Source organism: Tyto alba, unplaced genomic scaffold, assembly GCF_018691265.1.
Source record: "Tyto alba isolate M040663 unplaced genomic scaffold, T.alba_DEE_v4.0 Super-Scaffold_14, whole genome shotgun sequence".
NCBI classification, from domain to species: domain Eukaryota; kingdom Metazoa; phylum Chordata; class Aves; order Strigiformes; family Tytonidae; genus Tyto; species Tyto alba.
In genome coordinates, this window is record NW_024881276.1 from 619364 (window position 1) to 642801 (window position 23438).

General features: G+C 51.1%; 1 protein-coding gene across 3 annotated transcripts in view; it reads left to right on the top strand.

Annotated features, from left to right (window-relative positions):
- Nucleotides 1-22560, top strand: part of CNGA3 (cyclic nucleotide gated channel subunit alpha 3) — a 44764-nt gene extending 22204 nt beyond the window's left edge. For all 3 annotated transcript variants that reach the window (XM_042789018.1, XM_042789019.1, XM_042789020.1), the window contains 3 exons: nt 5866-5973; nt 6867-6973; nt 18462-22560. In XM_042789018.1, the coding sequence (XP_042644952.1) occupies nt 5866-5973; nt 6867-6973; nt 18462-19870 (1624 nt within the window). In that variant the 3' untranslated portion in view covers nt 19871-22560. The remainder of the gene's footprint in view (nt 1-5865; nt 5974-6866; nt 6974-18461) is intronic.
- The last annotated feature ends 878 nt before the right edge of the window (nt 22561-23438 follow it).

A 23438-nucleotide genomic window follows, 5' to 3' on the forward strand; every position in this document is an offset into this window, starting at 1 on the left:
TGCATGATGATAGTTAATTCTTTTCATTGCTTTCCAGATGAAAACAGAAATTGAAAACAATCGGGGCAGTTTCTGATCATATCAGAAATACTTTCTGGAAACTCTTGTTTTTTCCTCCAAATAGCTCCATCATGGGCTAGCTCAAACTGTACCTTTTAAATGATGCTGCAAAACCTTTGTGCACATACCTGATCAAGAGATCTTCTTGCTTCTAAAGCAACTTTTTGGTTTGGTTTGCATAACTTTAATTAAAAAGGAAAATCAGTGTGCAGTAAACAGGAACAGAAATGTGCCAAATTTTATTTAGACTGGCATAAAAAAAGTGCTAAAAGCCTGGAGCCTAGCTTGCTAGTCAGGGCCCAAAGGACCAATTAGGGTGGAAATATAGCTTTCTTACTCTGTTTCTGACAATGACTCATCTACCTTGGGCAAAACTTTCATCCTTGCAATGTTTCATTATTTTTAAATGAAGGCAACATCTGTCTGTCTACCTGCCTGACAGTCTGAAACATACTTGATTTGCAGAGTACTTGATAGGTGGGAGGTGCAAATATTTGACTGATTCAAAGACTACGACAGTGTTTATAGGGGCTGATGAAGACATGTTTTCTAAGTCTCAGGATGCATGCTCCTTTTAATGTGCTGGAAGCGCAGAATGGATGCCAGTGTTTTGCTGTGGAGGAGGACAGGCACAAACAGCTGTTTCATTAGTTACTCAGTAGCACTGATAAAGAAAAAAAAAAAAAAAAAAAAAAAGGCAGGTCTTTTTGCAGCTTTGGGTTTTTCATTATGTTGAAGAACTAAGAGTGCCTGCCCTTGGGGGACTGTAGGTGATGCTTTCAAGTCTCTGATCATGGCCAACTGTTTCCTCTGAGTGACTTCCACTGCCAGACTACACGTGGGTGGGAGTATGAGAAGTTGGGAGTTAGTACAATAGAGATGAACAGCGGTCACAGATAGGGAAGAAACTCACTTGTGAAAGATGCCTGTGGTTGACAGATGAGTTTGTTGGAGATTTCAGGCCAGAGAAAAAGAAGTATTGGCATTAGATGGCATTTTTCTCTTTTTAAAAACAAAATGGAGGAGGAAGTTGGAATTGTCAAAATATTCCCTCCAAAGTTCACCACCACTGAGACTTTTTGATTGTTTCTTTGTCTCATCCTACTTTGCCCTGCATAACAACATCCACAGATATACAGTGGCCCTACCCTTTGAGAATTATGTTTACTCATGGTTCTTCCTTTCTGGAAGGAATGCCAGACATTTGACTGAGGAGCTCTGTTAATGCTAACAACAACAACTGTGAATTGGCCTTTAGATCAGGCACCATGCATAGTAATGTGCAGTGAAATCCTGACGTGCTTATTAAATAGGAAGGAGTTTTGGGGGCAGACTTGAAAAAGAAGCCATAACAGTCCAGGAGGCTCATTGGCAAAGAAATAAATACTTGAGCAGCAGTTTCCACTGCTGTGAAGAGATCAGACCTGGTAAATAAAAAACTTTCTTTGAGTTGTGATGCATGTATAAATAGAAGATCAGTCAACCCAAAGGATCTTTTCTCCTCCAGTTCTGCTCCCTTGCAGCGTGTCATGTAAAGGTTTCAGTGGTGCTGGTCAGCTTGATAGGTGTTTCCCTGGACATGAAGGAGTGTAGAATCTCAGTATTTTTTAGCAAACAGGTCCAGGCTTTTCTGAATTACACTGTGGTGCTGCATCACTATGGAAATGTCTGAGGGTAAGAACTGAAACAGGTGCTCGTTGCTGATGTGTGACAGCTACTAACTAGACCTATTATATTTATCTTAAATGCGACTGTTGGCTTCTCTCTTGGAGTGCTTTCTCCCTGTAACAAGCACATTTATAGGCTGGACTGCCATTCACAGTGCAGACTTTTTCTGATCTGAATAATACAAGCAGATGTATGTGCAAAGCACAAGTGAGCTCACTGAACTTTTTACCTCTTGGTTCAAATCCTGTAAGCAGCACTTTTTCAACTGTTACTACATATTCTGTCTTCGCTGTGGGATTTCGCTGTCATTGAACCAATTTGTCCTTTATTGACACCAGTCAAGTGGAGAATCAGATCCAATCTTGACAGTTCAGAGAACACGTAGCTCCGATGGGAGCAGCAGTCCATGGCTTTTATCCGAACCTGACCTTATGTGTGGAGAGTTATGTTTCTGTGTGTTATCCACGTACGCCGGAGCGTCAGGAGCACTCAGGCTTTTCCGTCTAACCGAAGAGGACACCTTTTGCTTCAAGGAATAAAGACATTTCAAATACAAACCAGGGAGATCTAGGTGATGGATTTTCTGCTTGTGCAAATGAGTGCCATTCTTCAGCTTACGTGATTCTTGACCAATGCATGTAGCACATTTAGGTCTTAGATTAAGTATTGACAGAATCTTAGGAAAGACATTAACTTTCTGCAGTTTTGAAGGGGACGCATGGGCTACCTGCATAAGTCAACATAGCTGAAGACTCTTCTGTTCAGACAAACCTAAGAATGGGGGGAAGTTAGATCCATCTTTAGATCTGAGCTAAAGGCTGTAGACCCTTGGAACAGTATGGAAATCCCTACCTGGAATTAAATCTTGCAGCTTGGGTCTGTGCTGGATACTATGAAACAGTAGGATATAATTATATTAAATGGTCCATATTTTACTTTGTTACATGAAAAGCAATTGATAAACCTGGGGACAGTCATGATTCCATTAAGTCTAGGAAAAATTCCCACTGGTTTTAGCAAGGATGGAACTTCATGTTTAATGCTCAGCCTTTGAATATAGTGACAACTGAATACAGGCAGAGCAGCTCGGTCACGGCTCCTCTGACCAAACATAGACACAGAAATATGAAGTAGGCAGTCCATTCTTCCTTTATAGTTGATGGAAAGAAAAAAAATGCCTTTAGGGCACAAGTCATCTTGTGGATATGGACTATGAGGTATGGACTATCTGATAGATAGAGTCGGTCTCTACTGTAGAGATCTTAAATAGGTTAGCTTAATCATTTTGACTATAAAGCATTTACAAAATGACTACTATGTAGTTAAATGAGACACACCTCTTTACATTTGCTGCTTTTGTTCACACATTGACTGGGATTCTTCTCCAAGGCAATTGTTGAAGCCAGAGGTAATTAATTAATTATAGCCATGTTGGTTTTAAAGAACTGTGAGAGGAAATTCGGCCTCATTTCATTTAATTACCATTAAAGCTTCAGACAGTCACTGTGAGGTTTTGGATATGCAAAGAATGTTGACTTTTTTTAAGCCATTTCACATTCTATTATCATCTGATAGATTTCCTTTTAGATGCCTGAGTTCTAAAGAATGAAATGAACTGGAAGCATTTAATTAAAATCAGCCTGATATACTGATGTCTGGAAAGGTCAGCAAAGCACGGTGACTAATGCACAGAATCAGCCAGCTGATTCCCTGGTGGAATGGTGTGGTGGTGTCCGTTTGAGAGGCCTCAGCCTCTAAACCATTTTTACCAGTTGGATGAATGGTTCCACTAAGAAGCCCTGCCCTACTCTGTCTGCAGCCTAGTCTAGTTTCCTGTACCTTAGCATCCACCCTCTCCCTTAACAGCTAAAATATTGGTAATATTGCTAAGCCTTCCATTATGTTGTACAGCAAAAAGGAAGAAACCAAAGAGGCTAAAGAGGAGAAAAAAGAGGAGAAGAAAGAGGAAAAGAAAGATGACAAAAAAGATGATAAAAAACAAGAGGAGTAAGTATAAAGAATGAATGTGTGCTTGTAACACACCTCCTGCACTACAGAGCATGGTATAGCATTTCTTCGTAACACTTCCATGACAATTGTTGTTCTCTAGGCTGCAGAATGTTAGCCTGTCAAATCTTTAATACGTTTTCCCCTTTGTAAAGGTGCAACTGCTCAACAAACATGTTGCAGCTTTAAGACCTGTGTTTAGACCTGTCACGACCAGCTTCCTATGTCAGTAAAAGGGAATTCAGCTACCTCTGGTCACTTTTATTTGCTGTTGAAGATCATTTTTTTATTATGAAGGCATTTTAGAATAGCAGCCTGCTTTGCAGATCTGCACAGTCTTTTCATTCTTCCAGAATGTTCATAGTGATTCAGAGCAGATGAACCAAAAGTCTGGTTTGGACAAAGAGCGGAAATCTTACATCTAGAAAATTACAGATGTACTAATACATTTAGTTATTACACTGGCTAGCATATTTAATTGCTTAATGTGGTGCAGTTGATTACTAGTGATCACTAAAGTTTGCTGAGTAGGAGATGCTGTATTTCTGCAGCAAAATGAATGCTTTTCATTTCATTTCATTTGAATGCTTTGGACAGAAATGGACCCTGCTCTTGTTTTGTTCCCCCAAAGCTGACCCAAACGTAGTACAATGCAGTATTACTAGTAATGAAAAATACCAATGATGGCAGATAAAAAGAGAATGCATTTGAGTGGACTTCACAGTTAAGGAGTGTGTTAGAGTAATAAACTGCAAGTTTGTTTGTATGTATATGGTGGCGTGTGCTGTGTAGGCATGGGGACATGCAGTTAGGAATCACTTCCAGGTGGAGTTCGCTTGATCTCAAGAGCTTGACTTTCTTAATCAGAGCCTTTGTTCTAAGGATTCTCTTTTGGCTTCAATTACTGTGTAGTGAGAGCCTGAGCTTTGCAGTAGCCAGAAGCATTTTAAAACATTTCAGCAAAGAAAATAAGTGTTTTAATGTGTAGAAGGTGGTATACTCTGTCATAGGAAGACCGTATTTCATGGTCACCGGTTTTGAGGCGGTGACCAGTTTTTTAGAAGAAATGGCCCAAAGCCTGTTGTGAAAATGGCAGAGTAAATACTTCTTGGATTAAAGCTGCTTCCTTTACAAACGTTATGATCTGGAGATTCAGGAGGGATAATGCCAGAAATACACGCAGATATGAAAGAAATTATCATTACGTTTTAATATATTTACGTTCTTGGAGATTAGGAGAAGTCAGACGAATGCACATCCGAGCACTGCCCGGTCTCGTGCTCCCCACACCGTTACACAGTTCACAGCTCTCTATCACGTGTTACTGTTGGAGTAACTTCTGTAGCTGGGCACGGCCCACTGACAGGTGTGCCCTCTGGTTATGTACGACATGCCTAGTTGCTGGCTATTCCATAGCAGCCTTTCTCGTGCTGGGGAGGGGCTCTTCGGAGCACACTCTACATGTGCCATTAGCCATGATGTTCTTTAGATCTTCTTTAAATTCCTGTACGCTTTCTTTAGCATCCCTTCATTGTTGTGGGGCCTAGGGAGCCAGGACTGTGAATGTGTGAAGTTTGCTTTTACATAAGAACACATTTTAGTTCTGGTCACACACTACATAGGTGTGTGTACACACAGAGTCTTCACTTGTATAAACATGCATTTGAATACATATGTGTTTTACTTGTTTAAACGTGTGCTTATACGGTCATTTCCATAATAGGATTTTCCAAAACCATCAAAATTAATCTGCAAAAGGAAGGCTCTTTCTCTAGCAATGGACCATAGCCTTCTCTCTGGAGTGATAATAAGAAACCTTTAACGTTTTACTTCTTTTTCCGTGAGAGTCGTATGCAGAAGGGCAGTGGTTTTCAGCCTAGGCAATATGAATGTCTGTGTTTTTCTTTCCACTCGTACTTACTTTTTCCAAAGTTGAGTCAAGCAAACAAATGCAGCACGTCAGATGGGATGAAGCTAATATTTGGTATCCAGCTGGAGCTGCCTGCGTGGATACTTTCTCTTGTTAGGCAGCTGTGAGCTCACCATGAGATGAGCAGCCTCCAGAAGAGGGAGATCCGGCAGGTCACTTCATTGCATTTCCAGTGTAAATCTGTGCTTTTTACTTTCCAGGAAGAAAAAAGAAATCCTTGTGATAGATCCTTCGAGCAATATTTACTACAACTGGCTGACCATAATTGCAGCACCCGTGTTCTACAACTGGTGTATGATAGTGTGCAGGTATGGATTTAAGTTAATAATAATTTTAGGTTTCAAGTTTAGCGTCTCATTCTGTTTCTCGTGTAAATCATCCTCTTCCCTCCCGGAGGCGTTTTTCGGGTGGCTCACCTAGCAGACTAACAGGGCCATGTGCTGTGCCTGCCGCTGGGAATACTCGGCCAACGTTTCGGTTTACCTTCCTGTCCACAACCCGCGTGCTGCGACTGGCGGGGAGCAGCCCCAGGGGCGCTGGCTGTGGCCTGTGCGGGCCACCCGCTGGCCAGCAGCAGAGGCGTGCCTGGGCCACCGCGCCCGCGCCCGCGGCTAGCCAGGGAGGGGGCTTCCACTCGCCCCGCTGGGAACAGAGGGGAGGGGCGTGAGCAGTTCTGGCTCACCTTGAGTTAATGTCACGCAGCCATAGCTGCTGGGAGGGCTGGAGGATTCTACTCGAGTATTTATTTGCCCTCGTAAAACGTGGAAATCGGTTCGAGTCAAAGCAGTAGAGCGCTGTGGGAATCGTTCACTTAGGCTGGGCCAGACGGCAGGGAGGGGTGAAGAGGGCTGGCAGCTCGGAAACAAATCTTGTATTTGGGAATTATCTTAATGGAGATGTGTATCCCATGAAATCTGGTGCCTGTTTGTTTGCAGGGGTGTGTGTATTCCTCCCTAAGTGACCTTGTGGGGCATGTATCTGTTTGAGTTTTGTTCCTGCCCTGAACACCTTTGAATTCTGAAACATCCTAGTGTCTGTTTAGACACAGCTCCAGTGTGCAGATGGCTAGGCATGGACATACGCTGTCTGTAATTTTTCAGTGCCAGTAATGTGCACTAACATGCTGGTAGGACTCACGTCACAAGTATTCTCCTTATGCCGTTGGTATAATATTTTTTTTTTTGTATCTTTGTTTCTTTAGAGCCTGCTTTGATGAGCTACAAGTCGACTACATTAAGTTGTGGCTGTTCTTGGATTATGGCTCTGATATCATCTATGTGCTCGACATGTTTGTCAGATTCAGAACAGGTGAGTCTGTCTGTGGTTTTACAGTGCTTTCAGATACACCATGGAGAGAAAGGCTGCAAACAGAAATTCGCCTGTGGGCTGTGACCACTGGAGAACTTTGTCTCCAGCAGGAGCCAACAGTGGAGGCTTGGGAAATTCAAAGTGCCTGGCCAGAGTTAAAGGAGACTCGAACTCCGTCGTGGGTTACTCTAGGATTAATTCAGGTCCAGCAGCGTTGGGTCACCTCCGCAGAGAGTGACAGCTTACATGAGTTCGCATACATGTATTTATGCACCTACAAAGCATTACCTAATCCAAAATACACAGAATTATACTTTATCAGTCATTATTATCTTGACAGTGGGTTTCACATCTTGTTCTGGAGTCCGACCACTTTGTTGTTTTGTTTCTTCTTTCTTTTAGTCTTCAAGGGCGATTACCTCCAGTTCTGTACGTCTCAGTTCTTAGTAGCCACAATGATAGATCTCCCATCGCTTCGGTAGCTAAGGGCCAGTTTCTCATGCATCAACATCCTTTGAACTGTCAGGCCCATCATTACCTTTGTTACAACATTTTATTGATGCTCTATTCAGTTGACTGTGCTTGCAGCCCTGGGCTGGGGCCATACAGGGGACCGAGCTGATAGAACAGCTTGTGCAGCAGCACTGCATTGCAACATTTTCCCGACAGCCAGCTGGGGTTGTTTTAAGGCAGGACATTCCTGCACCTGCTCTTCACTTGTCCCTAAAAACAGGGCGACCGACGCGTAGCAGGCCTGCCGCAGGCTGGCTGAGTGGCCACGGGCCCGGGCTGGGCGAGGAAAGAGCCTGGCGTCCCGCGAGCACGCGGAGCGAGACACGGTGCGTGTGCTCACGGGCGTGGGCAAGGAACCCGCCGCGCCCGCACGTGCCGCCACTCTGAGCCCGGCTGTGCAGCGCGCTGCTCCGGACTGCTTACTGCAGCGTGCTGCTCCAACCTGCTTACTGCAGCATGCTGCTCTGACCTGGTTACTGCAGCGTGCTGCTCCGACCTGGTTACTGCAGCGTGCTGCTCCGGACCGGTTACTGCAGCGTGCTGCTCTGACCTGGTTACTGCAGCGTGCTGCTCCGGACCGGTTACTGCAGCGCGCTGCTCCAACCTGCTTACTGCAGCGTGCTGCTCTGACCTGGTTACTGCAGCGTGCTGCTCCGACCTGGTTACTGCAGCGTGCTGCTCAGAACTGGTTACTGCAGCGTGCTGCTCAGAACTGGTTACTGCAGCGTGCCGCTCAGAACTGGTTACTGCAGCGTGCTGCTCCGACCTGGTTACTGCAGCGTGCTGCTCCGGACCGGTTACTGCAGCGCGCTGCTCCAACCTGCTTACTGCAGCGTGCTGCTCTGACCTGGTTACTGCAGCGTGCTGCTCCGACCTGGTTACTGCAGCGTGCTGCTCAGAACTGGTTACTGCAGCGTGCTGCTCAGAACTGGTTACTGCAGCGTGCCGCTCAGAACTGGTTACTGCAGCGTGCTGCTCCGACCTGGTTACTGCAGCGTGCTGCTCAGAACTGGTTACTGCAGCGTGCTGCTCAGAACTGGTTACTGCAGCGTGCTGCTCCGACCTGGTTACTGCAGCGTGCTGCTCCGAACTGGTTACTGCAGCGTGCTGCTCCGAACTGGTTACTGCAGCGTGCTGCTCCGACCTGGTTACTGCAGCGTGCTGCTCTGACCTGGTTACTGCAGCGTGCTGCTCCAACCTGGTTACTGCAGCGTGCTGCTCCGGACCGGTTACTGCAGCGTGCTGCTCAGATCTGCTTACTGCAGCGTGCTGCTCCGACCTGCTTACTGCAGCGTGCTGCTCCGGACTGCTTACTGCAGCGTGCTGCTCCGGACCGGTTACTGCAGCGTGCTGCTCCGAACTGGTTACTGCAGCGTGCTGCTCCGACCTGGTTACTGCAGCGTGCCGATCAGAACTGGTTACTGCAGCGTGCTGCTCCGACCTGGTTACTGCAGCGTTCTGCTCAGAACTGGTTACTGCAGCGTGCTGCTCTGAACTGGTTACTGCAGCGTGCCGCTCAGAACTGATTACTGCAGCGTGCTGCTCCGAACTGGTTACTGCAGCGTGCTGCTCAGAACTGGTTACTGCAGCGTGCCGCTCCGAACTGGTTACTGCAGCGTGCTGCTCAGAACTGGTTACTGCAGCGTGCCGATCAGAACTGGTTACTGCAGCGTGCTGCTCCGACCTGCTTACTGCAGCGTGCTGCTCCGACCTGGTTACTGCAGCGTGCTGCTCAGAACTGGTTACTGCAGCGTGCTACTCCGGACCGGTTACTGCAGCGTGCTGCTCCGAACTGGTTACTGCAGCGTGCTGCTCAGAACTGGTTACTGCAGCGTGCCGCTCAGAACTGGTTACTGCAGCGTGCTGCTCAGACCTGGTTACTGCAGCGTGCTGCTCAGAACTAGTTACTGCAGCGTGCTGCTCAGAACTGGTTACTGCAGCGTGCCGCTCCGAACTGGTTACTGCAGCGTGCTACTCCGACCTGGTTACTGCAGCGTGCTGCTCAGAACTGGTTACTGCAGCGTGCCGCTCAGAACTGGTTACTGCAGCGTGCTGCTCCGACCTGGTTACTGCAGCGTGCTGCTCCGGACTGGTTACTGCAGCGTGCCGCTCCGACCTGGTTACTGCAGCGTGCTGCTCAGAACTGGTTACTGCAGCGTGCTGCTCCGACCTGGTTACTGCAGCGTGCTGCTCTGACCTGGTTACTGCAGCGTGCTGCTCCGGACCGGTTACTGCAGCGTGCTGCTCAGATCTGGTTACTGCAGCGTGCTGCTCTGACCTGGTTACTGCAGCGTGCTGCTCCGGACCGGTTACTGCAGCGTGCTGCTCTGACCTGCTTACTGCAGCGTGCTGCTCCGAACTGGTTACTGCAGCGTGCTGCTCCGACCTGGTTACTGCAGCGTGCTGCTCCGGACTGCTTACTGCAGCGTGCTGCTCCGGACCGGTTACTGCAGCGTGCTGCTCTGAACTGGTTACTGCAGCGTGCCGATCAGAACTGGTTACTGCAGCGTGCCGCTCAGAACTGATTACTGCAGCGTGCTGCTCCGACCTGGTTACTGCAGCGTTCTGCTCAGAACTGGTTACTGCAGCGTGCTGCTCTGAACTGGTTACTGCAGCGTGCCGATCAGAACTGGTTACTGCAGCGTGCTGCTCAGAACTGGTTACTGCAGCGTGCTGCTCTGAACTGGTTACTGCAGCGTGCTGCTCCGACCTGGTTACTGCAGCGTGCTGCTCTGAACTGGTTACTGCAGCGTGCTGCTCAGAACTAGTTACTGCAGCGTGCTGCTCCAAACTGGTTACTGCAGCGTGCTGCTCAGAACTGGTTACTGCAGCGTGCTGCTCAGAACTGGTTACTGCAGCGTGCTGCTCCGACCTGGTTACTGCAGCGTGCTGCTCCGGACCGGTTACTGCAGCGTGCCGCTCAGAACTGGTTACTGCAGCGTGCCGCTCAGAACTGGTTACTGCAGCGTGCTGCTCCGAATTGGTTACTGCAGCGTGCTGCTCAGACCTGGTTACTGCAGCGTGCCGCTCAGAACTGCTTACTGCAGCGTGCCGCTCAGAACTGGTTACTGCAGCGTGCCGCTCAGAACTGGTTACTGCAGCGTGCTGCTCAGAACTGGTTACTGCAGCGTGCTGCTCTGACCTGGTTACTGCAGCGTGCCGCTCCGAACTGGTTACTGCAGCGTGCCGCTCAGAACTGCTTACTGCAGCGTGCCGCTCAGAACTGGTTACTGCAGCGTGCTGCTCCGAACTGGTTACTGCAGCGTGCTGCTCAGAACTGGTTACTGCAGCGTGCCGCTCAGTAATGGTTACTGCAGCGTGCCGCTCAGAACTGCTTACTGCAGCGTGCCGCTCAGAACTGGTTACTGCAGCGCGCTGCTCCGAACTGGTTACTGCAGCGTGCCGCTCAGAACTGATTACTGCAGCGTGCTGCTCCGAACTGGTTACTGCAGCGTGCTGCTCAGAACTGGTTACTGCAGCGTGCCGCTCCGAACTGGTTACTGCAGCGTGCTGCTCAGAACTGGTTACTGCAGCGTGCCGATCAGAACTGGTTACTGCAGCGTGCTGCTCCGACCTGCTTACTGCAGCGTGCTGCTCCGACCTGGTTACTGCAGCGTGCTGCTCTGACCTGGTTACTGCAGCGTGCTGCTCCGGACCGGTTACTGCAGCGTGCTGCTCCGGACCGGTTACTGCAGCGTGCTGCTCCGACCTGGTTACTGCAGCGTGCTGCTCAGAACTGGTTACTGCAGCGTGCTGCTCAGAACTGGTTACTGCAGCGTGCCGCTCAGAACTGGTTACTGCAGCGTGCTGCTCCGACCTGGTTACTGCAGCGTGCTGCTCAGAACTGGTTACTGCAGCGTGCTGCTCCGACCTGGTTACTGCAGCGTGCTGCTCCGAACTGGTTACTGCAGCGTGCTGCTCCGAACTGGTTACTGCAGCGTGCTGCTCCGACCTGGTTACTGCAGCGTGCTGCTCTGACCTGGTTACTGCAGCGTGCTGCTCCAACCTGGTTACTGCAGCGTGCTGCTCCGGACCGGTTACTGCAGCGTGCTGCTCAGATCTGGTTACTGCAGCGTGCTGCTCCGACCTGCTTACTGCAGCGTGCTGCTCCGGACTGCTTACTGCAGCGTGCTGCTCCGAACTGGTTACTGCAGCGTGCTGCTCCGAACTGGTTACTGCAGCGTGCTGCTCTGAACTGGTTACTGCAGCGTGCCGATCAGAACTGGTTACTGCAGCGTGCTGCTCCGACCTGGTTACTGCAGCGTTCTGCTCAGAACTGGTTACTGCAGCGTGCTGCTCTGAACTGGTTACTGCAGCGTGCCGATCAGAACTGGTTACTGCAGCGTGCTGCTCAGAACTGGTTACTGCAGCGTGCCGATCAGAACTGGTTACTGCAGCGTGCTGCTCCGACCTGCTTACTGCAGCGTGCTGCTCCGACCTGGTTACTGCAGCGTGCTGCTCAGAACTGGTTACTGCAGCGTGCTACTCCGGACCGGTTACTGCAGCGTGCTGCTCCGAACTGGTTACTGCAGCGTGCTGCTCAGAACTGGTTACTGCAGCGTGCCGCTCAGAACTGGTTACTGCAGCGTGCTGCTCCGACCTGGTTACTGCAGCGTGCTGCTCCGGACTGGTTACTGCAGCGTGCCGCTCCGACCTGGTTACTGCAGCGTGCTGCTCAGAACTGGTTACTGCAGCGTGCTGCTCCGACCTGGTTACTGCAGCGTGCTGCTCTGACCTGGTTACTGCAGCGTGCTGCTCCGGACCGGTTACTGCAGCGTGCTGCTCAGATCTGGTTACTGCAGCGTGCTGCTCCGACCTGGTTACTGCAGCGTGCTGCTCTGACCTGGTTACTGCAGCGTGCTGCTCCGGACCGGTTACTGCAGCGTGCTGCTCTGACCTGCTTACTGCAGCGTGCTGCTCCGAACTGGTTACTGCAGCGTGCTGCTCCGACCTGGTTACTGCAGCGTGCTGCTCCGGACTGCTTACTGCAGCGTGCTGCTCCGGACCGGTTACTGCAGCGTGCTGCTCTGAACTGGTTACTGCAGCGTTCTGCTCAGAACTGGTTACTGCAGCGTGCTGCTCCGAATTGGTTACTGCAGCGTGCTGCTCAGACCTGGTTACTGCAGCGTGCCGCTCAGAACTGCTTACTGCAGCGTGCCGCTCAGAACTGGTTACTGCAGCGTGCCGCTCAGAACTGGTTACTGCAGCGTGCTGCTCAGAACTGGTTACTGCAGCGTGCTGCTCTGACCTGGTTACTGCAGCGTGCCGCTCCGAACTGGTTACTGCAGCGTGCCGCTCAGAACTGCTTACTGCAGCGTGCCGCTCAGAACTGGTTACTGCAGCGTGCTGCTCCGAACTGGTTACTGCAGCGTGCTGCTCAGAACTGGTTACTGCAGCGTGCCGCTCAGTACTGGTTACTGCAGCGTGCCGCTCAGAACTGCTTACTGCAGCGTGCCGCTCCGAACTGGTTACTGCAGCGTGCCGCTCAGAACTGCTTACTGCAGCGTGCCGCTCAGAACTGGTTACTGCAGCGCGCTGCTCCGAACTGGTTACTGCAGCGTGCCGCTCAGAACTGATTACTGCAGCGTGCTGCTCCGAACTGGTTACTGCAGCGTGCTGCTCAGAACTGGTTACTGCAGCGTGCCGCTCCGAACTGGTTACTGCAGCGTGCTGCTCAGAACTGGTTACTGCAGCGTGCCGATCAGAACTGGTTACTGCAGCGTGCTGCTCCGACCTGCTTACTGCAGCGTGCTGCTCCGACCTGGTTACTGCAGCGTGCTGCTCAGAACTGGTTACTGCAGCGTGCTACTCCGGACCGGTTACTGCAGCGTGCTGCTCCGAACTGGTTACTGCAGCGTGCTGCTCAGAACTGGTTACTGCAGCGTGCCGCTCAGAACTGGTTACTGCAGCGTGCTGCTCAGACCTGGTTACTGCAGCGTGCTGCTCAGAACTAGTTACTGCAGCGTGCTGCTCAGAACTGGTTACTGCAGCGTGCCGCTCCGAACTGGTTACTGCAGCGTGCTACTCCGACCTGGTTACTGCAGCGTGCTGCTCAGAACTGGTTACTGCAGCGTGCCGCTCAGAACTGGTTACTGCAGCGTGCTGCTCCGACCTGGTTACTGCAGCGTGCTGCTCCGGACTGGTTACTGCAGCGTGCCGCTCCGACCTGGTTACTGCAGCGTGCTGCTCAGAACTGGTTACTGCAGCGTGCTGCTCCGGACCGGTTACTGCAGCGCGCTGCTCCAACCTGCTTACTGCAGCGTGCTGCTCTGACCTGGTTACTGCAGCGTGCTGCTCCGGACCGGTTACTGCAGCGTGCTGCTCAGATCTGGTTACTGCAGCGTGCTGCTCCGAACTGGTTACTGCAGCGTGCTGCTCCGACCTGGTTACTGCAGCGTGCTGCTCCGGACCGGTTACTGCAGCGTGCTGCTCTGACCTGCTTACTGCAGCGTGCTGCTCCGAACTGGTTACTGCAGCGTGCTGCTCTGACCTGGTTACTGCAGCGTGCTGCTCCGACCTGGTTACTGCAGCGTGCTGCTCCGGACTGCTTACTGCAGCGTGCTGCTCCGGACCGGTTACTGCAGCGTGCTGCTCTGAACTGGTTACTGCAGCGTGCCGATCAGAACTGGTTACTGCAGCGTGCTGCTCCGACCTGGTTACTGCAGCGTTCTGCTCAGAACTGGTTACTGCAGCGTGCTGCTCTGAACTGGTTACTGCAGCGTGCCGATCAGAACTGGTTACTGCAGCGTGCTGCTCAGAACTGGTTACTGCAGCGTGCTGCTCTGAACTGGTTACTGCAGCGTGCTGCTCCGACCTGGTTACTGCAGCGTGCTGCTCTGAACTGGTTACTGCAGCGTGCTGCTCAGAACTAGTTACTGCAGCGTGCTGCTCCAAACTGGTTACTGCAGCGTGCTGCTCAGAACTGGTTACTGCAGCGTGCCGCTCAGAACTGGTTACTGCAGCGTGCTGCTCCGACCTGGTTACTGCAGCGTGCTGCTCCGGACCGGTTACTGCAGCGTGCCGCTCAGAACTGGTTACTGCAGCGTGCCGCTCAGAACTGGTTACTGCAGCGTGCTGCTCAGAACTAGTTACTGCAGCGTGCCGCTCAGAACTGCTTACTGCAGCGTGCTGCTCAGAACTGGTTACTGCAGCGTGCCGCTCAGAACTGGTTACTGCAGCGTGCTGCTCAGAACTGGTTACTGCAGCGTGCCGCTCAGAACTGGTTACTGCAGCGTGCTGCTCCGACCTGGTTACTGCAGCGTGCTGCTCCGGACCGGTTACTGCAGCGTGCCGCTCAGAACTGGTTACTGCAGCGTGCTGCTCCGAATTGGTTACTGCAGCGTGCTGCTCAGACCTGGTTACTGCAGCGTGCCGCTCAGAACTGCTTACTGCAGCGTGCTGCTCAGAACTGGTTACTGCAGCGTGCCGCTCAGAACTGGTTACTGCAGCGTGCTGCTCAGAACTGGTTACTGCAGCGTGCTGCTCTGACCTGGTTACTGCAGCGTGCCGCTCCGAACTGGTTACTGCAGCGTGCCGCTCAGAACTGCTTACTGCAGCGTGCCGCTCAGAACTGGTTACTGCAGCGTGCTGCTCCGAACTGGTTACTGCAGCGTGCTGCTCAGAACTGGTTACTGCAGCGTGCCGCTCAGTACTGGTTACTGCAGCGTGCCGCTCAGAACTGCTTACTGCAGCGTGCCGCTCCGAACTGGTTACTGCAGCGTGCCGCTCAGAACTGGTTACTGCAGCGTGCCGCTCAGAACTGGTTACTGCAGCGTGCTGCTCCGAACTGGTTACTGCAGCGTGCTGCTCAGAACTGGTTACTGCAGCGTGCTGCTCCGAACTGGTTACTGCAGCGTGCTGCTCCGAACTGGTTACTGCAGCGTGCTGCTCAGAACTGGTTACTGCAGCGTGCCGCTCAGAACTGGTTACTGCAGCGTGCCGCTCAGTACTGGTTACTGCAGCGTGCCGCTCAGAACTGCTTACTGCAGCGTGCCGCTCAGAACTGGTTACTGCAGCGCGCTGCTCCGAACTGGTTACTGCAGCGTGCCGCTCAGAACTGATTACTGCAGCGTGCTGCTCCGAACTGGTTACTGCAGCGTGCTGCTCAGAACTGGTTACTGCAGCGTGCCGCTCAGAACTGGTTACTGCAGCGTGCTGCTCAGAACTGGTTACTGCAGCGTGCCGCTCAGAACTGGTTACTGCAGCGTGCTGCTCAGACCTGGTTACTGCAGCGTGCCGCTCCGAACTGGTTACTGCAGCGTGCTGCTCAGACCTGGTTACTGCAGCGTGCCGCTCAGAACTGGTTACTGCAGCGTGCTGCTCCGGACTGCTTACTGCAGCGTGCTGCTCAGAACTGCTTACTGCAGCGTGCCGCTCAGAACTGGTTACTGCAGCGTGCTGCTCAGACCTGGTTACTGCAGCGTGCCGCTCAGAACTGGTTACTGCAGCGTGCTGCTCCGAACTGGTTACTGCAGCGTGCTGCTCCGGACCGGTTACTGCAGCGTGCCGCTCAGAACTGGTTACTGCAGCGTGCTGCTCTAACCTGGTTACTGCAGCGTGCCGCTCAGAACTGGTTACTGCAGCGTGCTGCTCAGAACTGGTTACTGCAGCGTGCCGCTCCGAACTGGTTACTGCAGCGCGCTGCTCTAACCTGGTTACTGCAGCGTGCCGCTCAGAACTGGTTACTGCAGCGTGCTGCTCAGAACTGGTTACTGCAGCGTGCCGCTCAGAACTGGTTACTGCAGCGTGCTGCTCAGAACTGGTTACTGCAGCGTGCCGCTCCGAACTGGTTACTGCAGCGTGCTGCTCAGAACTGGTTACTGCAGCGTGCTGCTCCGACCTGGTTACTGCAGCGTCCTGCTCCAAACTGGTTACTGCGCTGCTCAAGTGGAAGAGCTGGCAGCCTCCACACTTCAGCCCTGTGTTGGGCGCATCCCATGCTGCCCCTCTGCTCTTGGCTGTGCTTCCTGCAGCTTCTGCGAGGGCCTGCCTGGCTCTCCCACTGCCTGGTTGGGGGCACAGGGTTAATCCGGGGTGTGGTGGCACGGGATTAACACAGGCGCCTCTGCTTGGGTCCTGCCTTTCTGAGCGAAGGGTGAACCGATAGGCTCTGTGAGCACCGTGCCACGTCGTGCCTCAAGTGTTTCTCTCCAGCTCCCTCTTCCTTTTTCTGTAGTCCAGACAGGCTGAGAAGACTTTGTATGTGAGTGTGCCCAGCTGATGCAGACTCCAACCTCTAAGGGATATCTGTTTTAAACTAAACAAGATCACAGCGTAGGCCTAAGGCACGACGTGCGGTGCTCCGTACCGTTACATTGCCAGGACAGTCCCTGGTGACATCTGGTGCTCGCAGCTGGGGCTGTTGGTGCCGGTGTGCGCTCCCTCGGGCAGTGTCTGGGCACAGCGGGAAGGACAGCAGAGGTCGAGTGTTGTTCATGATGCCACTGACAGAGGGGAGCAGGAGAACTTACATGTGAATAGAAGCTGTTGTGGTAGCTGCTCTCATGGCCAGAAAACATTACCTGGCTTGTCCTCTTTGCCGGTATGGACACAGCCCCACAGTGTCCCTTGAAAGGGTCCAAAATCACACTCATCATTAGATCATTATAAAAATGAGAGTTCTTTTAAATCTTTGATTTTTGCTTTTTGCTGTTGATTTGTTTTTGGTTTATTTGTTGTTTTGGGTTTTTTTTTAATCATGCTGACAGCTTGACATTAATCGTGTCTTGTGACAAGTTGCAAACATAATTACAAGACAGAGGCTAAAGATGCTGTCACATTGGGAAGCACACAACTCATGGCAAGCCAAATTCTTTGACTTAGCAAGTACCTTGTTCAACAGGAAGGTCTATTTCAGATAGCAGCTTAAATCACAGGACTGCTGTATCTGGGGTGGGGCGGGGGGCTTCATCTTCTTTGTGTGGTTAAAATGTCAACTGTGCCAATTTGGTCTTCCGAGGCAATGCAGCTTGGTCTTCCTCAGCAGATGCTTCCATGAGAAGGCTGCTGCTTGTAGGTTGCTAAGGGATTAGCAAAATGTGATAATCCCTGACACACAGGGAATATTTTGCTTTTCTCCCAGTGGACTTTTCCTCCTAACTAGCCTAGTGGGCTCACTCGCAATTGCAGGAAGTATTTTGCAGTGCATTGGCTGTTCCCTGCGGAACACTTCCAACACCTTGAGTTTTCAGAGATAAAAACCAGCATTGCAGCTGTACTGCTCAGGCAGCGCTTCTGGTGAGGTCTCTTACACAGGTATGATTTGCTTTTAGGTCTCTTTACTCCAGTCGATGTCTTCTTATAGTTTTTAAAAATCTAACACTTTCCAAAGTCCTTTGAATGAAGAAATACCAACTTCCAAAATTCTGCTTAGTAGCTTTCTCGCTAGAAGCACAAAGAATGTGCAAACCATTTTTTCCAAAAGAAAAGGAGAATCCTGCCAGCTCTAACACTGGGCACAAGAGGAAAAACATGGCTCAGGGCAGGGGGGGAAACTGGATTACTTTATCTCAAGGCTATCTATATTGTTCATTAAAAGTTTCCAGGAATCCGTTAGACCTACTTATTCCTGGTATTTATTTAAAAATATTCCACTCTGATTTTATACACAATTGCTTAACACTTGCTTAACTTTAGTTATGACTCATGCCAATGATTCATGAAAAACGAGACATTTGAATCTCCCCTTTCCTTTTGCAAAGGTACCTAAAAGCAAAAGATAACAGCTGTCCCAGAATAGAGCAGAAAACTGCAGGGAGCACTGTGGTAATAATAGAGTCATTGCTCTTTATCATTATATATCGTCTTTGAAACTTAATTGAAATATTTTCCATTAAATGAACTCATAGTATATCAATGTACGTCTGCATAATTGTACAAATTTTAATGTTCTCAGGTGTCTGAAATGGAAGTCACCCAGTACTGCTGACGATATATTTATTCTAACAAGTAAAATATGTCTTTTTATTCTTCGAAGGTTTCCTTGAACAAGGCTTACTAGTTCAAGATGAAAAGAAATTACGAGATCATTATACCAAAACTGTCCAGTTCAAACTGGATGTGCTGTCCCTTCTGCCAACAGACCTGGCATATTTGAAGCTTGGTTTGAACTACCCCGAACTGCGATTTAACCGCCTGCTGAGGATTCCTCGTCTGTTTGAGTTTTTCGATCGTACCGAAACCAGGACAAATTTTCCAAACATGTTTCGTATCGGAAATCTAGTCTTATACATTCTTATCATCATCCACTGGAACGCGTGTATATACTTTGCAATTTCGAAGCTCATCGGATTTGGAACCGACTCATGGGTCTACCCCAACGTGTCCATTCCGGAGTACGGGCGCCTGTCTAGAAAGTACATTTACAGCCTGTACTGGTCAACGCTCACGCTGACAACCATTGGCGAGACACCGCCCCCGGTGAAGGATGGAGAGTATCTCTTTGTGGTCATTGACTTCCTGGTGGGTGTGCTGATCTTTGCTACCATTGTGGGTAACGTGGGCTCCATGATTTCCAACATGAACGCCTCCAGGGCAGAGTTCCAGGCCAAAGTGGATTCCATCAAACAGTACATGCATTTCCGAAAAGTGACTAAGGATTTGGAAGCCAGGGTTATTAAGTGGTTTGATTACCTCTGGGCCAACAAGAAAACAGTGGACGAGAAGGAAGTTCTCAAAAATCTGCCTGACAAGTTAAAGGCTGAAATTGCCATCAATGTCCATTTGGACACCCTGAAGAAAGTGCGTATATTCCAGGACTGTGAAGCTGGACTTCTCATTGAGCTGGTGCTGAAACTGAAACCTACGGTCTTCAGTCCTGGGGACTACATCTGCAAAAAGGGAGATATTGGGAGAGAAATGTACATTATTAAAGAGGGAAAACTGGCTGTGGTGGCAGACGATGGAATAACCCAATTTGTAGTCCTAAGTGATGGCAGCTACTTTGGCGAAATCAGCATCCTAAATATCAAAGGTAGTAAATCTGGCAACAGGAGGACAGCCAACATAAGGAGTATTGGTTATTCTGATTTGTTCTGCTTGTCTAAAGATGATTTAATGGAAGCCCTCACAGAATATCCGGAAGCCAAAAAGGCTCTGGAAGAGAAAGGGCGACAAATTCTGATGAAAGACAATTTAATAGATGAGGAAGCAGCAAAAGCAGGAGCTGACCCAAAAGACTTGGAAGAAAAAATAGAAAGACTTGAAACAGCTCTGGATACGCTGCAGACTAGGTTTGCGAGGCTCCTGGCAGAATACACCTCATCTCAACAAAAGATGAAGCAGAGACTTGCCAGAGTAGAAACCCGAGTGAAAAGATACGGTAGTGGCACTTTATCACTTGGAGAAGCAGAGGCTGAAAAACCTGAGGAGGAGAAAAAGCAGTAATGGAGCATTTATATCCCCTCACTTACTGGAGAAGGTTGAAGCGTATGAAAGTCATCAATGTATGTAAATATCTGTGTGCGTACATAGAGATGATTATTTTTATATGACCTCAAAGAGAACGGTTTTTAGCATTTTTAACCGAAGCGGTATTTTCTTGTAAATGAAACACTGTCACCTTCTTCTTAGGGGGAGATTTGGTCTGGCATTTGGGTACTTTTTTGTACTGGGAGCAGGTTTCTTAACAAGTCACGCTCAGAACATCTGTTGTGTATGGTACACGTACATCTTGACATATTGTCTCTTCCCATGCATGTTGTGTTAAGAAGGCATTGTACTTATAGTAGAAGGGATTGTTTGTTTGCCTTTTTTTTTTTTTTTTTTAAGGGCTTAAAAAATATTTATAGGATACATGCTCTACCTTGCTACCTTAGTAGCTGATTAAATGCATGGACGCACCCCTGGGCTTCTCCAGATCTTTCTTCTTTCACAGTGAGGCGTCTGTGCAAGCAGGTGGGCTACAGCTAAGCAGCAGCACGTACCTGGCCTACGCCGTGTAGCCCTGCAGGTGTATGAAATAGCCACGCTGCCGGAGGCCTTCGCCTGAATCTGATGAGCTGGGCTCTGCACAACGGACCGTGCTGCCAGAGCAGCAGTGCTTATTCACGTCCTGCCTGGCATGGTCTGCGACAGCCTTTGCTGCTCTGCAGCTGCTCCTCTTGGGGATAAAGTGGGAGATTCCTGGGGGTTTTTTGTATGTTTTTTTTTTTTTTTAAGCTCGGCCCCATCCCCACTGGTAAAACCCTCACTTGAAAGGGAGTCCCCGGAAGCTCGCTAGTGAAAGGCATGTGTGGTAATCGGGCTTTACTACACCTGGGAAGAGAGAAGAGCCCCTGTACGGAGTCCTGAGTGAATTCCCTCTCAGCAATGGGCAGCCCCAGAGGGAGGCTGCTGAGGAATGGCCTGGGCCGCTTTCTCCCGCGGCAGCAGGGTTTCTGTGAGGCAGGGAGAACAAGCCTTGTGTTGTGAAGTTATTTCTGCCACTAGGCCTGTGTTTTCTTCCCCTGTATTTCATTTAAGGATGCCTACTCCGTCTCCCTTCGATACCTACTGCCAGCTGTTCCCCAGAGTAGCTGTCGCACTGCCACGTTCCCCTTGGTGAGGGAAAATGAAGGCCACATTTGCTCAGGTCCCACTGACGGCAGCCCAGCTGTGCCGGTTGCGTTTCTGCTTGCTGCAGAGTAGTTGTCTCTGCCAGCGGACTGGCTCCGAGGTGAATGCACAGGCCTGGTCCGTTCAGCCTGCCGTGACGGTCAGGGCAGAACAGTGTTGTGACGGTTCCTTGCTCTGTCACACTGCAACCTCCGGAGTTGCGTCCTACGCGTGCCCCTTCACCTCCTGCACCCTGCCGCTTGCAGTTCCTGTCCAGGTTTGTCTCCCTCCCACTGAGGGGATTTCTCTAATAATCTCCCGCTGGGGAGATACTTGCTTTCCTTTTTTTGCTGTACAGTGTTCATCTGTCTTGTAGCTTTCCCTGTGTTACTTTTATCTTCCGGTACCTCGCTGACTCCAGAAGAGTAGGGAGTGGCAGAGGCTGTGCAGCATCTGTGGCGTGGAGGGCTGGATCCTCCAGCAGCATTAGGTACGACCACGGGTAGCTCTCTGCCTTTCAGTTGTCCTCAGCCCTGACTTAGGAGCCCTCACAACATGTGGGAATAGATGATGACCTGCAGGAAAACCGGTAAGAAACCCCCTGAGAAGGGGACGGTTTGACGAGGCGGTAGTGAAATGGAAAGAGGCAGTTGCTTTGCCAAACCGAGTACAACTGCCTGGGGCAAGCACTCGTCGCTGGGCAAGCCGCTGTCCCCCTCCTATTGCCCCCTGGTTAGAGAAACAAATCTGACTGTGAGGGATGGGGCTTTGCCAGCAACACGGGCAACAAGGGGCCCACCAGGTAGCAGATGTCTGCATGTGGCCTAAGACCAAAGTCCTGCTGTCATCGGCCCGGAAGGCAACTGTACTTGGGTATCTGCTGTAGGCGGGGCGTTGCCTCTATTCGCTTCACCTCTCTTCAGTTTGGGAGTTCTGGTCCTTCAGCTGAATCTTGTCCTTATTTTCTCCAAGGGCGTGAGACAAAGGGGGGAGGTAAGAGGCCCGCTTTGGCAGGGGGCTGGTGTCCCCGCTCGCACGGGGTGGGGGGGAGCTGCCTAGTTGCGGCTGTTGGCACAGACGGTGCAGTCACCCGCTGCGGTGGCACTTCAACACCCTGTCGGGGGGGGTCCGTACTTGCTGCCACCTTCTCCATCAGTCACCACTGGCTGTACGTACCCGACTGCCTACCCAACATCCTACAGCTGTGCCAGCCTACTGGGTATGTACAATTATTAGTTATGCCTGTTAAAAAAACCTCGCAAACACAAGAATGCTTCTTTACCGGATGGATCAGAACAGCTTAATCTATCACTTATGTACACGTTTGCTCTTCCCTTTTCCATACCTCTTGGTCTGGTTTTCACAGGGCAGAAAAAAAAAAGCTGTTTTGATGCTCTTGACTTCAGTCGCTTCGAAATCTACAGCTTTTGGCATGATGAAATCGCATCCTTTGACGTCTTTCATCTCTGTAAGATGTTTTTTCCCTTTATTTAATGTGGCTACAGCATGTACATTAAAATACTCTGAGTAACGTTCAAGCACCTCTGTGTTTTCTCTTGTGCACAGCCCTCTGGATTCTAGCACTTCGTGGCAGACTTTAATCATGCCAGTATTGCAGGGTCCAGAAAATCGCTAGCTGGAACAGAGACCTGAAGTGACAGAAAACCCAGTGGGAACGGCAGCGCTCTCCCCTCGCCGCGGGGCAGCCGGCACACGGCTCTGGTCCCCTGCCCGGCGCCGACACCGTCACTGTGCTGGCGGAGACCAGCAGGCAGGAGGACCCGGCCCCCCCCGCCACAGCCACGACCTCCTCCTCCCACTGCCCGGCCACACCGCGGCCACGGGGCCTTGCCCAGCTGAAAGGAAAGCGGCTGCAGCTTTCTGCTGCTCGCACACACGGCACCCACCCAAAAACCCGCCCTGGAGCGCGGGGCAGCACCCGAGCACGGGTTGGGCTGGTCCTTCAACCCCACCATGAGAGGAAGCAAGGCCCGGGGCAGCGCCTGCAGAGATCCGAGCACTGGCCCCGACGCTACTGAAGGAGTTAACGGCCACAGCACTCACTTCGCACAGGTACAGGGCAGCCAAGGCGGCCTGCGCCGAGCCAGAGACTGATGGACAAGGCCTGAGATGTTTTAGCATCTGCCTCAGGGGCAAAAGGAGGGTGACGCTGGTGGAGCAGCACGGCCCTGCTCCAGGCCCTGCTCCGGGCCCTGCTCCGGGCCCTGCTCCGGGCCCTGCTTGGCCTGAGATCTCCCAGGGAAAGGGCCTGGAGGCACAGGCCCTGCTCCGGTCCCTGCTCCGGGCCCTGCTCCGGGCCCTGCTCCGGGCCCTGCTCTGGTCCCTGCTCCGGGCCCTGCTCCGGGCCCTGCTCCGGGCCCTGCTCCGGGCCATGCTCCGGGCCCTGCTCCGGTCCCTG